The sequence below is a fragment of the Acomys minous genome (assembly GCF_964271855.1).
Source record: "Acomys minous genome assembly, chromosome: 6".
Classification (NCBI taxonomy): Eukaryota; Metazoa; Chordata; class Mammalia; order Rodentia; family Muridae; genus Acomys; species Acomys minous.
In genome coordinates, this window is record NC_140487.1 from 128,985,858 (window position 1) to 129,001,463 (window position 15,606).

Below are 15,606 nucleotides of genomic sequence, written 5' to 3' on the forward strand. Positions count from 1 at the left end.
GCAGACCCGGCGGGCCCATGTGAGTCCTGCTTAGCTGACTTTGTGAACCAGTTAATTGCAAGACATTTATTTTTTTATTGGATTTTTGTTTGTTTGTTTTTGAAACAGGGTTTCTCTGTGTAGCCTTGGTTCGTCTGGACTCGCTCTGTATACTAGGCTGGCCTCGAACTCACAGCGATCCGCCTGCCTCTGCCTCCCAAGTGCTGGGATTAAAGGCGCGCACCACCACACCTGGCTAAGACATTTATTTTTTAAAGTTAGTCTATGAAGAGGTGGTGGGTTTCCTTGTGTCATATCCGTGCGTAGCTCGTTATGCGTGTTCTTCGGCACACTCGCCCTTCAATTTTAGAACAGTTTTATTGTGCAAAATATAAAGAAGAAAAGCATCTTCAAGTGGATCTACCTCTTGCAGACACTCCCTCCCAGAAGATGCAGGAAAGTATTTTGACCCAGTCAGTCGAGTTCTGGAGGCTCCGATGACGATCTGGGTGGCTGACCAGGTCTGTACAGGACACTTTCTGGGGCTGTCTCTAGAGAACGGGGCTGCTGAGGGAAGCCAGGCCCTGTCTCCCCGGTGACAATACCCAGTGACAGGGAGGACCTGATTCTGGAACCCACCCTCCATTCCCAGTTGAGGATGTCCAGCGGCTTGACAGGCAGCCTTGCCATCTGGCCACACAACGCTGTATAATATGCAACAGAGTGGCACACTACACACACGTACATGTAACGTACATACATGTAACGCCCTCACCAACATGGCTCCACATATGTACGTGATTACAAACAATATATGCGCACTTGGTCACATCACTCACTGCCACCCCGGCTGCCTGTCCCCCTCCGCTCACCCTCACTGGGGTCTCTGGCTTAGATGTTCATTCACTAGGAGACACAGAGTAACCATCTGGCTGAGGAACTCAGGTTCCAGAAACAGTATGCTGTTGGCCACAGGGACACGGAACAGCCTTGATTATTTGGGAGCTGTTGCCTATAGCTTCTGGTGCCTGAGAATGTTCTTTGCTTTTTGAACCTTAGATCAAACCAGTGGAGTTCACTGTCCAAGCCATCGTCACCACCTCAGACTTGGAAATCAGCCCCTCAGAGATAAACTTTGGCTACTGCACCATCTATGAGGCCATCAGGACGGAGCTCAACATCAGCAACCTCTCACTGCTGCCCCAGGAGTTTGGGTTCGTTGGACTTCCCAAGGTATGTGCTGGTCAGTCCTGGGATATAGGGTGGGGCATAACAGCTGCCCTGCATGCCTGGCATCGGCCACTCTGCTGTCCTCTATACCTCCTGGGTGACCCTCTCCTCGTCCAGGAGGGAAGTCACCCCCCCATTTTCCTGGCTTTAAGGTACACCCGAAAGCCGCACACTCTCCCTGCCTGTCTTCTAAGACTTTCCCTGACCAAGCACAGGCAATCCAAAATGGCGCCCAGGCCTGGCTGCCATCCATCCAAGAAGCTAGGCTGTCCCCTATCCATCCCCACACACCTAGCTCATGACCTCACACTCAGTGTGTGAGCATTCACACATGCACACACATCTCTTGTGCCCTCCATGTGTGTCCCCCAAACAACCATGCTCTCACAGCACAGGGTACATGTTTCCTTCCAGCCGCTCCACAGAGCTTGCTTTTCCTTTTCACTCTGATGTGTTCCCGTTTTCCAGTACGTGGACATCCAGCCCAATGACGGGTTTGGGACGATCTTGCCATTGGAGACTTTGCAACTCGATGTGATCTTCCAGCCCACTAAGGCTAAAGAATACAGATTTGAGCTGGTCTGCAAATCTGAAATAAACCGGTAAGCCTGCTGGGCAGAGGGGCCATGGGACCACACTGCCCTCCCGGCCTCCTCTCCTCAGATCCCAGCAGGCTGACCGCAGGCCTGGAATAGACAGCCCTGGGGTCCAGCAGAAGCCCAAGACGCAGGAGCAGATAGGTTTTAGGTCCACATGACCTTTCACTTTGTACTAGCTTACCCTGTACGTGAGGAGACAAGGAGGGAGTTGCTGACCACAAGCATATGTGAGCATGTCAGTGTTTTGTGAAAAGCATCTTGGTATAAGAATTCATACATTACTCACTGTCAAGACTTGAAATGTCACTCCTTACTTTCCTGGGGTTCTGTTGGGAGGTCTGTTATTACAATATGTTCACCTTTGTGAGCTGGTGTCTTGGGCATAGCTTGGTAGAGTGCTTGCTTTGTGTGCTGGCAGCACTGAATCTGATCCCCAGGACCACGTGCAGCAGATGTGGTGACAAGGAGGTAATGTGAAGGTCGTCCTGGGCCATGTGATGTGACTGAGGCCAGCCTGGGCTACACACAACCTGTCTCAAAAACGTTTACTATTTAAGAGGAGTTAGAGAGGTGGCTCAGCAGCTGAGAAGACACTTACTGCTCTTGCAGAGGATCTCAGGCCAGTTCCCAGCACCACATGGTCGCTCACACACATTTATAACTCCAGTCCCAAGCATCCATGCCTTCTCTGGCCTCCTCAGGCCCCTGCACACACACAGGACACAGAAACTCATACAGTTGAGCACGTGCACACACATACGCATTTTTCTTTCTCTTTTTTTTATTTTTTATTTTTTATTTTTATTTTTTTTTTCAAGACAGGGTTTCTCTGTGTAGCCTTGGCTGTCCTGAACTTGCTTTGTAAATCAAGCTGGCCTCGAACTCACAGTGATCCACCTGCCTCTGCCTCCTGAGTGCTGGGATTAAAGGCGTACGCCATTGCACCTGGCTCAGAAGGATTGAGTTTGAAGCCATCCTGGGCTATATAGTGAGTTATAGGCTAGCCGAGGCTGCACAAAAAAAGAAAAGATAAAAGATTCCAGCAAATTTTTGTATTTTATATTTACTCACTGTCATATTTTATACATTTATTCAGTTAAATGTTAACAATAATCTCTTTTCCCCAAAAGATATAAACTTACATATTTGAATATTTGAACATTTAAACATATTTTATATATGGTTTGTGTACACAGTTAGGTACCTGTGTGGGCATGCACATGTGTGTGCCTCTGGAAGCCAGAGAGCCTTGGGTATTATTCCTCGGGCACCTGCCACTATTTCTTTGTGACAAAGTCTCTTGCTGGCTTGGAACTTTGCCAGGAGGGGTCTAAGGATTAAGGGCTGTAAGGGTCTATGTACTTATCAGACAAGTTCTTTACCAACTGGGCAGTATCTGTGTTGTAGATGATAGGAAATTCATGTACTTTTTAAAAACATTAAAAATACATGCAATGGGCTGGGCATGGTGGCGCATGCCTTTAATCCCAGCACTCAGGAGGCAAAGTCAGGTGGATCCCTGTGAGTTTGAGGTCAGCCTGGTCTACAAAGCAAGTTCAGGACAGCCAAAGCTACAGAGAGAAACCCTGTCTCAAAAAACAAAACAAAACAAAAAAAGGAAAGAAAAAAGAAAACCAAAACCAAACAAACAAAAACACCAACCAAACAGAGATCTGCCTGCCTCTGCCTCCCAAGTGCTGGGATTAAAGGCGTGCGTCACCACCACATGACCAAAAGATTTATTTATTATTATGTATACAGTGCTCTGCTTGCATGTACAGCTGCAGGCCAGAAGAGGACACAAGATCTTATTATAGATGGTTGTGAGCCACCGTGTGGTTATTGGGAATTGAACTCAGGACCTCTGGAAGAACAGTCAGTGCTCTTAACCTCCGAGCCATCTCTCCAGCTCGAAACCACTTATTTTTAAATAATATATAATTTTGCTTATATATTTCTCAGCCACCTGCCAAAATATATATCAGTCAACACATTTCTTCCAAATTGGTTAATCAGGCAGTACGTACCTGTGATGAGTGCTGGGACAGCACAGCAGACCCACCCACCAGCTGGGCTGTGGGGCTATGTCTCTCCTCCACCAGGGTTGTAGGCCCACAGGTGCTGTGGCCTAGGTGACACCACCCACACTGGCTGCTTTCAGGTGCTTCAAGGTGTCCTGCCTAGCAGTAGGTGTCCACCCACCCCTGGAGCTGTCCCACTACCAGATCAAGTTTTCAGCCACTTCCCTGTATGACACCACCGTGTCCACATTGTATGTCATCAACTCCCACTTGAGCATGAACAAGCTGATCCACTCCGTGCCTCAAATCGGCTCAGAGGACGCCTCCCCAGTGGGACCAACATCCTTTGAGTTCTTGCTGCCCCCTAATTCACCCATCACCATCTCACCATCCGTGGGGACTGTGCTACCAGGAAAGGTGAGCATGGGCCCCAGTAACCAGCTGGGAGGCAGAGCTTCCAGGCCACTCTCCAGGATGCCTGACTCAGCCCACTTAACCAAGGCATTTAACCACAGCACAGCAAAGAGCATGAGTCAGGAACCACTCAGCCTCACCTGACCTGACAGACAGAGGGAGCACCACTAGGCAACAGATGCAGCACATGCCTGCCTGGGCCTGGAAGAAAGGTGCAGACTGTCAGGACAGTGACGCAGACTGACAGGACAGTGACACAGACTGACAGGACAGTGACACAGATTGACAGGACAGACTGACAGAACAGTGACACAGACTGACAGGACAGTGACACAGACTGACAGGACAGTGACGCAGACTGACAGGACAGTGACACAGACTGACAGGACAGTGACGCAGACTGACAGGACAGTGACGCAGACTGACAGAACAGACTGACAGAACAGTGACACAGACTGACAGGACAGTGACGCAGACTGACAGAACAGACTGACAGAACAGTGACGCAGACTGTCAGGACAGTGACACAGACTGACAGGACAGTGACACAGACTGACAGAACAGACTGACAGAACAGTGACACAGACTGACAGGACAGTGACGCAGACTGACAGAACAGACTGACAGAACAGTGACACAGACTGACAGGACAGTGACACAGACTGACAGGACAGTGACGCAGACTGACAGGACAGTGACGCAGACTGACAGGACAGTGACACAGACTGACAGGACAGTGACGCAGACTGACAGGACAGACTGACAGAACAGTGACACAGACTGACAGGACAGTGACACAGACTGACAGGACAGTGACGCAGACTGACAGGACAGTGACACAGACTGACAGGACAGTGACGCAGACTGACAGGACAGTGACGCAGACTGACAGAACAGACTGACAGAACAGTGACACAGACTGACAGGACAGTGACGCAGACTGACAGAACAGACTGACAGAACAGTGACGCAGACTGTCAGGACAGTGACACAGACTGACAGGACAGTGACACAGACTGACAGAACAGACTGACAGAACAGTGACACAGACTGACAGGACAGTGACGCAGACTGACAGAACAGACTGACAGAACAGTGACACAGACTGACAGGACAGTGACACAGACTGACAGGACAGTGACGCAGACTGTCAGGACAGTGACGCAGACTGACAGGACAGTGACACAGACTGACAGGACAGTGACGCAGACTGACAGAACAGTGACACAGACTGACAGGACAGTGACGCAGACTGTCAGGACAGGCATGCAGACTGTCTGACAGAACAGGGACGCAGACTGTCAGGACAGGCATGCAGACTGTCTGACAGAACAGGGACGCAGACTGACAGGACAGTGACGTGTTGGCTCACAGCAGATGAAGCTAAAGAAGACCACACAGTACCTGCCTCCAGGAGTGCAGTGTGTGGCCCACCTCCATCCCGCATCCTTTAGTCCAGTCACAGCAGGATTTCAATAGATATACTTATTTAAAACAGGTTCTGTCAGATTTACAAAGTGCTATGTCGTATTGGCTCCCATCTCCCACTGAGTTCTTAGTGTCCAGCTCTAGTTTCCTTTCTACTCCGCCTTTTTTTCTTCTCCTTCCTCTCCCTTTTTCTCCCTTATTCTCTTACTTTTTCTTCCCTCTACCCTGCCCCCTTCACTCTTTTCCTCCTCTGTCTTCTCCTCTCCCGCTTACCTTTCATCTTATTCCCTAACCCTCCCTGTCCTGAGCATCAAGGACACACGGTCACCATGGAAGCTTTCCTGAGACATGTTCCGTGGGGACTTGCTACAAATGGGGAAGGGCTCCCTGATCCCAGTTTCACTTCTTACTCTAGTCTGGTGAGGTTCTGACCCCCCACACATGTGACCCCACCAGCTTCCTGGGATAGTGAAAAGGGAGAACATTCCTGGAAAAGCATATCTAAAACATATCTAAGCAAATCTCAAAACAAAGTGAACTTAAAGAAACGCGGCCAGGCTCAGTAGCACATGCCTGTGAGAGACAGAGGCAGGCAGATGTCTGAGTTTGAGGTTAGCCTGTTCTATAGAGAGGGAAAAAAAGGAGGGAGAGAGAGAGAGAGAGAGAGAGAGGGAGAGAGGGAGGGAGGTTGGTTGAGGGGTGCACGGGATGGGGAGGTGGATCCAGGCAGAACATCTGGTTGACCTCTGTTCCTCAAAGGGAGAGAAGCAGGAAAAGAGTTCAGACCTGACCAAACCTGACAGCCAGGGCACACGGAGAGATCTCAGAAAAAAATGGGAGAGAGGGAGAGACAGAGAGAGAGAAAATACAGGCTACTGTGGGAGGGGAGAGGTGTACTCTTAGCTGGGACACCTCTGCCCTCTGGGCTTCTGGGGGAGGGTTGGCAATCCTAGTGTCCCTCTGCAGAAGTGTTTGGTCCAGGTGGTCTTCCAGCCTGTACTGCCACATGAGATAATCCTCAAGGAAGCCACTCAGATCCTGAACAAGGAAATAGAGAACAACACGGTGAGTGGAGCATTTTAGGGGAGGGGCGTGGTGATCAGAGGGGAGGGGCGTGGTGATCAGAGGGGAGGGGCATGGTGATCAGAGGGGAGGGGCACAGTGATCAGAGGGGAGGGGCACAGTGATCAGAGGGGAGGGGCAGGGTGATCAGAGGGGAGGGGCACGGTGATCAGAGGGGAGGGGCACGGTGATCAGAGGGGAGGGGCGTGGTGATCAGAGGGGAGGGGCACAGTGATCAGAGGGGAGGGGCAGGGTGATCAGAGGGGAGGGGCATGGTGATCAGAGGGGAGGGGCACGGTGATCAGAGGGGAGGGGCAGGGTGATCAGAGGGGAGGGGCAGGGTGATCAGAGGGGAGGGGCAGGGTGATCAGAGGGGAGGGGCAGGGTGATCAGAGGGGAGGGGCATGGTGATCAGAGGGGAGGGGCAGGGTGATCAGAGGGGAGGGGCATGGTGATCAGAGGGGAGGGGCAGGGTGATCAGAGGGGAGGGGCATGGTGATCAGAGAGGAGGGGCATGGTGATCAGAGGGGAGGGGCATGGTGATCAGAGGGGAGGGGCATGCAGAGAGCAAAAGTGCTTGGCAGCATGGGAAGGAGGGTGCAGATGTGGGGGGTCTCTGGCACTGGGGACTGCAGCCTGTTCTCAAGACAGCCCATGTGGCACTGTGCTTCAAGCAAATCCTCTTCCTCTCCTGAAAGCACCACCACACAGTGGGAGGCAAGAGTGGCCCTCAGGGGCGGCTGGGGTTTAACCAAAGCAGGACTAGGATAAAAATACAGCATAGCCTCACAGAAACCAGCTTTGAAAGGCAGCCTTGAAACAGTAGGCAAGCTTCCCTCAACACTATGTACAGTGCGGGTTGCATGCTGTGCCCAGCTGCGGGGTTGTGAAGCCACTGGTGCAGGTTTCTCCTTCTGCCACATCATGGCCTCGTGTCTTATAGTACATAGATGAGCAGAGAGCCCTGACGACATTCCACCTGCTGATGGGGCAGTGAAATGCAAGACAGCCATGGAGCTGGGTGGTGGTGGTGCATGCCTTTAATCCCAGCATTTGGGAGGCAGAGGCAGGCGGATCTCTGTGGAGTTTGAGGGCAGCCTGGTCTACAAAGAGAGTCTAGGAGCTGTCTTGAAAAAAAAGAAAGCCACAGACTGGAGGGAACTGAAGACCCCATTCTGCAGCCATCTTGTCTGTGGCTTGGTCTCAGACATTTCTAGCCATGAACTTGTCCTTGGAGGTTCCTGTGCTGGGGCTTGCCTGTTTCCACTGCCTCCTTTGTTAATCCCTGTGGCATCTGTGTCAGGCTTCCCTAGGGAGCCAGTTGACTTGAGGGTACCAATTACTTCAGACTTGAAATGGTGGCTCCTGTCACTCAGCAGCCAGCAGACCAGGCCTGCTAGTCCAGGCCTCAGTGGAGCCGGGGGTGGGGCGGCGTGAGGGAGCAGGGTAATGCCTGCTCTGCCCAGGGATGAGCCTCCAGGGCAGCTCCCCAGCATTTGTTCCTGGTTACAGTTCCGAAAAGAACCAGCCCAAAAGAAAGAGCTGTGGAAGCAGTCTCTGTCTGTGGTTCGGGTTCACAACCGCGACCGACCGTCCAGGGTCTCCACTCCCCATACTGCAGAGATGCAGAAGCCGGTGGTGCTCAGTGCCAGGTAGGATGGAGGGGTCTTCCCAGTCAGCATCCCACCCCCCACCCCCCACTCCAACCAGAGAAGCTCACCCGTCCAGTAGAAGTTTCCCCAGCACTGCCTGGAGCATAGTGTGTTAGTGCCCGGCTGGCGCTCTGAGGAGGTCCAGGGCGGGGTCTCAGGTGCTGGATGCGGATGGCCTTCCAGTTGGCTTCATCCCTTGGGTGGCCAGAGCTGATGGCTCAGGCAACCAATCAGGATTGAAAGAGGAAAAAGGAAAGGGGAGCCCAAGGTTTCTTCTCTAGGGACTGGCTGTACTGCGGCCGAGGAGAACTTAAACTGACCACAACTTTCCTATGGCTGAGGCTGTAAAAGCAGCTTTTGGCCAGAAACTGCACGGGGGGTCATAAAAGGAGGCTCCTTGAGCTGTAGATAGGCCTCTTTGCAGAGATCTCCAATACGTTGGTGTAAACTGAGACTGGACAAAAGGCCCTGAGTCTGCTAACTTATTGTGAATCTGCAGCAAAGTAAGAAATAAGAGAGATAGAAAATAAGCCACTCACACACATACATTCAAGAGAAAAGGTGGAGGAAGTAAGGCATCTTAACTTCAACTGAGGTTAAGCTTCTCAATTTTCCCCGCGTTTATTGTAGAAGACCGTACTTATACTTCTGAGAAAAGGGAATTACCTCATAGTCAAAAGAGTACAATTAGATGAATTCTAAAATACAACAGGTTACATGTTTTAAATCTAAACATTTCTTATCTATGTATCCATTACATAAGTTCATGGTGAGTTCAGAATGACGAAGATTGGCAGGGTCTAAGGTTAATAGGGTCTGAAACTTACAAGAGTATATGACTTATCAATTAAGACAGACCTGACTATACATTATCCAGCTATCTCTTAGTTCATTATGAGCTCAGGTCAATAAGTTTATCTGTCTTTCATTCTGAGAAACAGAGTAAATTCAGACATCTCTAGGTAGCTTCATTCATACATGCAAAGTTTAAACAAATTTGCCTCTATTTATGGTGAAAATACCAGGATTCGTGGTGCCATCTGCAGTGCAGGCTTATCTGAAGCCACAAATCTGCTAGTAGGCTATCCTTAGGCATCTGGAGGTCCACAAAGGCATCTGGAGTTTATGCAGCCATAAACTAACTTTAACTTTTAAAACTATTTGAGTCAAATCAGGAATTCCATAATCAGGGATAAATTCATCTGAATAACAAATAGTACATCTTCAATAAGATCCTGTAGGAAGTTTGCTCAATCAGAGCTGGTCAGTACCCAGAAAATAACAATTCACACCAATGCCAAATGTATTTACTTTTGGTTTTTCGAGACAGGGTTTCTCTGTGTAATCTTGGCTATCCTGGACTCACTTTGTAGACCGGGCTGGCCATGAATGTAGTCCTGGCTGTCCTGGACTCGCTTTGTAGACCAAGTTGGCCTTAGAATCATAGTGATCCACCTGTCTCTGCCTCCCTGGGTGCTGGGAGTAAAGGCGTGCGCCACCATGCCCAGTGCTAATGCCAGATTTCAGAGAGATGCCCCAGTGCACAATTGACAGGGTAGTCAGAAGTTGGGAGCAATTTTGGGGTACATCACGATACAGACCATGCAAATACCGGTCACCTCCAGAGATCTCTCCTGCCTACTGGACTTCCCCAAATCAATGGCTCCTGACTGTGGAGAGCCACGGAGCCCTTTGTGGACCCCCGCCTCCACAGGGCGCCCGGCATGCAGCCGGAGCCGTTTCGATTTAAACAACCCCTTATTTGAAAAAGGCCCGCTGCTCGCGAGCCTATCAGAGCATGAGACGTGTCTTGGTGTGATTGGCTGTTTGAGTGCTATAAATGAATGTGAAGGGAGTGGCTTGGGGGGATTTTCACCGAAGCGAAGAAGAAAGGCCTGAATAAAGCTGCTTAGGAGAAGAACCGGTGGTCGCGTCTTTCTTGCCGGTCAAGCGAGGCGCGACACCTGACAGCATGTCAGAGGATGGAAGCAGTTTGGGGGTGCATCCTGGTATAAGACCTTGCAAACACCAGATCACCTCCTAGACAGCCCACGTGCCTAGTGAGCTCCCTTAACAGGGTAGCTCTTGGCAATAGTGTAACTGGCTGGTAAGTCTGCAGGACTCTGCTTCAGAAATAGCCAGACCCAGGCCTCTTCCTAGGCATCTGCTCCTTGGCTCCCCCTGTGGACCTGGTGTCCCTGTGAACAGACTACTCTATGGTCTGACTCTAACCTTCCTAATGAACAAATTGGGCCCCTTGCCCACCTGGGAAGTGTCCCTGTGGACCCAGGAATGTGGCCCTGTAGTGACAATCATTTACTCCCTCTTTCTGGATGACCAAGATCTGCAGTTGGGGAGAAGGTCCCTACAGGAGCCAGAGAAGAGTGGGAACATTAGCTCATCAGACAAAACTGATGTGGCCACCATCTGGGACCATGGTGGCTCCAAGCTATGTCTTTGAATACTTTGGCCTTCCCTGAGGGCCTACTGGAGCCCGGAGCCCTGGAGAGTAGTAGGCACGGTCCTCACAGCCGAGCAGGGTCGGCTCCCACACTGTTCCCTAGGCCAGATCCCGAGAGGTCATGAGGGACACACACAAATGTACTTCTCTTGCTTTATTCCAGTTCCAATGAATACCACACCGCACAAGCCACCTTGGCCAGAGCCTTCCAGGGGAAGTTTGAGAAGTTTGTGGTCCCTTGTGTTGTTGCCAGTGGTGACCTCAAAGACAGGAAGGCATCGGAACCTCTGAGCTTCAGGTGTGACGTTCTTGAGACAGGGCAGGGTGTGGCTGGCCATCACTCACTGCCCCTCCTCTCTGCTGCTCAGGTCTGAGGCCTGAAGGACACAGGGTCACCCTAATCTGCCCTTATCTGTCCTTGTCCTAGCCCCCATAACACTCTCTATCTGGAGCTGTGGTGTCCAGCAGTGGCTCCATCTATTGTGGTGACATCCGACAATGGCCATACCATCTTTAACTTCGGCGATATCGCTGTGGGTAAGCCCTTATCTGTGCTGACAGCCCTCACTCCCTAGGGGGTAGCCTCACAATGGGTGCCAAGGCCATGCCAGCTCCACCCGCTTCCTGACTTGGCTATAGCGCATGTGCTCCTGGGGTCGAGGAGCTGCTTCCTGACTTTTCACCACATTTCAGGACATCGACGTGTAAAGAAGGTCACCTTCCAGAACATTTCCCCTGAGGACCTTGCCGTATCCTTACCTATTCTCAGCTTCCAGGGTTGGAGTGGGAGTAAGGCGTGTGGCAGCGCCTGCCGAATATGTCTTTATCCTTGATAATCATCAGTTGGAGTTCTCAGTGCTGAACCCCAATGGCCCCTTCGTTCTGCTAAACCCCTGCAGCAAGCTGTGCTCTGGCGAGGAAGAGACCCTGGTGCTGTCCTTCTCACCCCATGAGAGCATACTGGTGAGCGCAACCCCGGCCATGCTGCTGCCCTGGGACCCCCACACTTGAGGCAGACACCACTGTGTTCTGAGGCCCCAGGTGAGGAGCTGGAGCCTAAGGGCAGCCGGTCCTCCTGACCCCAGCAGTCTGTGGAGGCAAAGACCGCCAGGCTGTGGCAGCAGCACAGTGCCACCAGCCAGCTGCTCATTGGTAGAGCTCCCACGTCTGTGCTTTGCTAAAGGACTTGATCTCCTTAGGCTCAGGAAACGCTGGAGATCATCACCAAGAGAGGTGCCCTGACTCTCACCCTCGTGGGCACAGGTGTGGCCTCCCTGATAACATGTTCCATTGAAGGCAACATCCTCAACATGGGCTATGTGCTCGCCAGAGAGTCCGTCTCCTCAAATTTTAAGGTGAATTAAGCCCTTATCTTGGCCCAGCTTCCTGGAAAAGGCTTTTTTTTGCGGGGGAGGTTGTTTGAGACAGGGTTTCTCTGTATAGCCTTGGCTGTCCTGGACTCACTTTGTAGACCAGGCTGGCCTTGAACTCATAGTGATCCACCTGCCTCTGCCTCCTGAGTGCTGGGATTAAAGGTGTGCGTCACCACATCTGGGCCTGGAAAAGGATTTTTTTTCCTGAAGTGGTTTATTATTTTAATCAGTATACAGTATATGAAGTATAGAATTTCTTGAAAAATGAATGATTCTGACAGGTTGCACTGTTAGGAACTGCTACGGAGAGGGACACACCTGGCTTATTACATCCATCAAAGGATTTTTTTTTTTTTTTTGGAGCCGATGAACTGTGCATGTGAAAGTACCGTGCTGGATGGTGTGCCACTGGGGGCACAGGCTGCCTCCTTCAAATGCTTTGTTCCCGAGAGGCTGCCATTTCTGGTGCATTCCTGGCAGGGACCCCAGAGCCTTTCCTTCTGGGAAAGCTGAGAGCACCCTTCCCTTGACCCTCAGCCCAAGCGCTGGCCTGCAGGATGATGCTTCCTGTCCCAGGCCTTCACTGCTCTTATGCTTCGCTACTTATTTACTTCTCCGGAGCTCTGTGCAAGTGCCCTGCAGTGGGTAGACCTCTAAGGAGACCTGTGCTGTCACCTTGGCTCCCTTGTCTCCATGAGCATGGGCCTGTCTCACCCCGAGCTCAAGCAGCCTACCTGCCCACTTGCTCTGGTGGGGTCCTGAAGCGAAGCACCAGACTGCGCTTTCCACAGGGGGACTGAGGGAGCGGATGAGACTAGATGAGGATGTGCTTCAGGTAGGAGGAGGCATAAAGGACAGCTGACAGATGCAGAGCTGGCCACACAGTTGGGCAGGGAAGAACCAAACCCTGCCATTGTGGTTTCTGGGTGGCTTGGAGCATAATGCCACCTGTTCCTCATAAGGTGTGGTCCAGCAGCAGGTAACCTAGCCATGGGCACCGCGCACAGGCCTCGGGCAGCCCGAGGGATGCCAGCTGTGTGACGCCATGGTCTTGCAGCTGCAGAATGAGTCCTCACTCCCCATAAAGTTCTGGGTGCGGCTGGAGAGCCTCTCCAAGAAAAGGGCCGAGACCCGGCAGCAGCTGCCAAAGTTCCTGGCCTCCCGTGAGCAGAGGACTGAAATTGTTGGTGAGTTAACGCACCACCAGGGGCACAGGGGTGCAGAACCATGCTGGGAGTGACAGCCTTGTTTTGGGTGGAGAGGCTGGGCACAAAGGAAAGCAGAGGGGTGTGACCTCGGTGGAATAGGACCGGAGGTGCAGACCGTAACTCCTGTCCTGCTCCCAGGCACGCAGAACTACAATGGCCAGAGTGTGTTCAGCATTGTCCCGGTTGAGGGCCTCATGTTCCCGGGGAAGACTCAGGAATTTACTGTGACCTTCAGTCCAGACCATGAGAGCCTCTACTTCTCTGACCTGCTCCAAGTGGTGCTCTTTGAAAAGGTGAAGCTCAGAGCTGTGTCCCCACAGGTCCCACCCCATCCTGGGAGGGATCCATGTGGGCCACTTACCTGCCCCATCCTGGAAGCTTTTATCACCTGGCCCTCCATGGTGGAGGCTGTCAGACAGAGACCAGCATCCCTGGCTCTCCAGGGTCACCCCTGAATCAGCCTCAGTTCCCAGCTGTCCAGCCACAGAGCAGCCTGCTCTGTTTCTTGTCCCCAGAAAGTGTCCCAGCAGATCCTCCTGAAGGGTGCTGCCCGTGAGCACATGATGTTTGTGGAGGGAGGAGACGCACTGGATGTGCCCGTGGAGTCCCTGACTGTGATCCCTGCCCTTGACCCAGAGCACAGAGAAGGTGATTGCTGGCTCAGGGAAGGGGAGGGCAGGGGTAATGTCATGGAGCAGCGAGGGGGCCCTCTAGCACCCCAAGCCAGCAGGTGAGCACGCTGAGGCCCAGTGGAGAAGGGCAGGAGATTGCTCTGGAGAGTTCCGGCTCTCCAGGCTCACCCTGGCGCCAGACGGCTGCCCTGATGCCCGGGCCACATCCCTGTCTAGCCACCTTTCAGCCAGATTCTCCCCATGCAGAAGCTGAGGAGATGAAGCCCATTCTGGTGACCATGAACTATGTCCAGTTTGACACAGACGTGCCAACCCCACCTGCCACCCGAGAGCTGCAAGTGGGCTGTATCCGGACCACGCAGTCATCACCAAGGAAGGTGATCACAGCCCCAGCTCTGTCACCTCCCTGCTCTTGCCCGTCACTGGCCTTGTGTGGGATTTTTGGAGCAGATATGGGTGGGACCCCTGGTGAGAGCTGAGGAGTAGGGAGAGCTGGGCACCCTCATTCCTGTAGTCCTACTGACTTGTGGGGATCCCTGAGCCTCTAACCTCCAGCAGCATCTATGCCTCACAGACTGTGGAGTTCAGCCTGGACAGTGTGGCCTGGCTTCAGCACAAGGGCTTCTCCATCGAGCCTGCCAGGGGTTCTGTGGAGCGCGGCCAGACTAAGACCATCAACATCTCCTGGGTACCACCTGCTGACTTTGATGTAGGTGTTGGGACCCCAGGCTGGGCAGGGACAAGGGGCTCTAACAAGCCTGTGAGGTGAAGTAGGCAGGGTGTTGGGAAAGGGCAGATTTGTCTGGAAAGCCGGCGAAGGATCTTCTTCTTGCAGCCTGACCATCCACTCATGGTGTCGACTCTGCTGCAGCTCCGGGGAGATGTGAAGGAAACCTACAAAGTCATCTTTGTAGCCTACGTGGTGGCTGGGCTCTGAGGCCACAGGAAACCACAGAGCCTCCTGGATGCACCTGCACACTCGTGAATCCCTTCCCAGGCTGTGGCCAGGCCACTCCTGCAGGACAGCATCAGTCAGAGCCCGGGCTCCCCAGCCCTGCAGCCACGGCTCTCCTTGCTGCCGAGGGCGGAAGTACTAGTCCATCCAGCTCCCCGTACACAGCCTGCTCCTAGATGCACCCCACCCCGCCATCTCCCCAGGCGCTAGAGATCCCAGATGTCAGCACAGACCTTATCAATAAACTGCGAGAACCAACACATGAGTCTGCAGTGTTGGGGGGTTGGGGGTGACACAGAGCAGGGTGGGAGGAGAGCTTGACCCACACCCCCCTCACAGACCCCAACCCACAAAACAGGGTTCTGCCTAGAAAGAACCTCCCAGAGGGTGGGATCTTTCCAGATAGCCAGAGGCAGTTCACCCTGACTCAGACACCAGAAGACCCCTCCTAATCTGTATCACTGAGGGTAACAGCAAATCTTGGGGGTGCAGAGCCAGGGTCGAGCCTGGTTCAGGCCTGGAAAGGTACAGGGAGAAACTGGAGGAGGACAAGAGATTCCAAAGTCCAGAGAAGGTCCCCTGACCCTCCCAG

General features: G+C 52.5%; 1 protein-coding gene across 2 annotated transcripts in view; it reads left to right on the plus strand.

The window, feature by feature from the left end:
• The window catches only part of CFAP74 (cilia and flagella associated protein 74), a 53,495-nt gene extending 38,228 nt beyond the window's left edge, over nucleotides 1–15,267 (plus strand). The window contains exons 23-39 of one of the 2 annotated variants that reach the window (XM_084786044.1): nucleotides 413–500; nucleotides 1,039–1,212; nucleotides 1,678–1,811; nucleotides 3,970–4,246; nucleotides 6,638–6,736; nucleotides 8,246–8,385; nucleotides 11,010–11,144; nucleotides 11,274–11,383; nucleotides 11,540–11,595; nucleotides 11,690–11,809; nucleotides 12,046–12,201; nucleotides 13,277–13,406; nucleotides 13,566–13,720; nucleotides 13,943–14,075; nucleotides 14,306–14,436; nucleotides 14,634–14,768; nucleotides 14,895–15,267. In XM_084786044.1, coding sequence (XP_084642170.1) covers nucleotides 413–500; nucleotides 1,039–1,212; nucleotides 1,678–1,811; nucleotides 3,970–4,246; nucleotides 6,638–6,736; nucleotides 8,246–8,385; nucleotides 11,010–11,144; nucleotides 11,274–11,383; nucleotides 11,540–11,595; nucleotides 11,690–11,809; nucleotides 12,046–12,201; nucleotides 13,277–13,406; nucleotides 13,566–13,720; nucleotides 13,943–14,075; nucleotides 14,306–14,436; nucleotides 14,634–14,768; nucleotides 14,895–14,996 — 2,275 coding nt within the window. In that variant the 3' untranslated portion in view covers nucleotides 14,997–15,267. Of the gene's footprint in view, nucleotides 1–412; nucleotides 501–1,038; nucleotides 1,213–1,677; nucleotides 1,812–3,969; nucleotides 4,247–6,637; nucleotides 6,737–8,245; nucleotides 8,386–11,009; nucleotides 11,145–11,273; nucleotides 11,384–11,539; nucleotides 11,596–11,689; nucleotides 11,810–12,045; nucleotides 12,202–13,276; nucleotides 13,407–13,565; nucleotides 13,721–13,942; nucleotides 14,076–14,305; nucleotides 14,437–14,633; nucleotides 14,769–14,894 lie in introns of those variants that run through there. The other variant, XR_014780061.1, reaches the window with a different exon arrangement.
• Nucleotides 15,268–15,606: the final 339 nt, after the last annotated feature.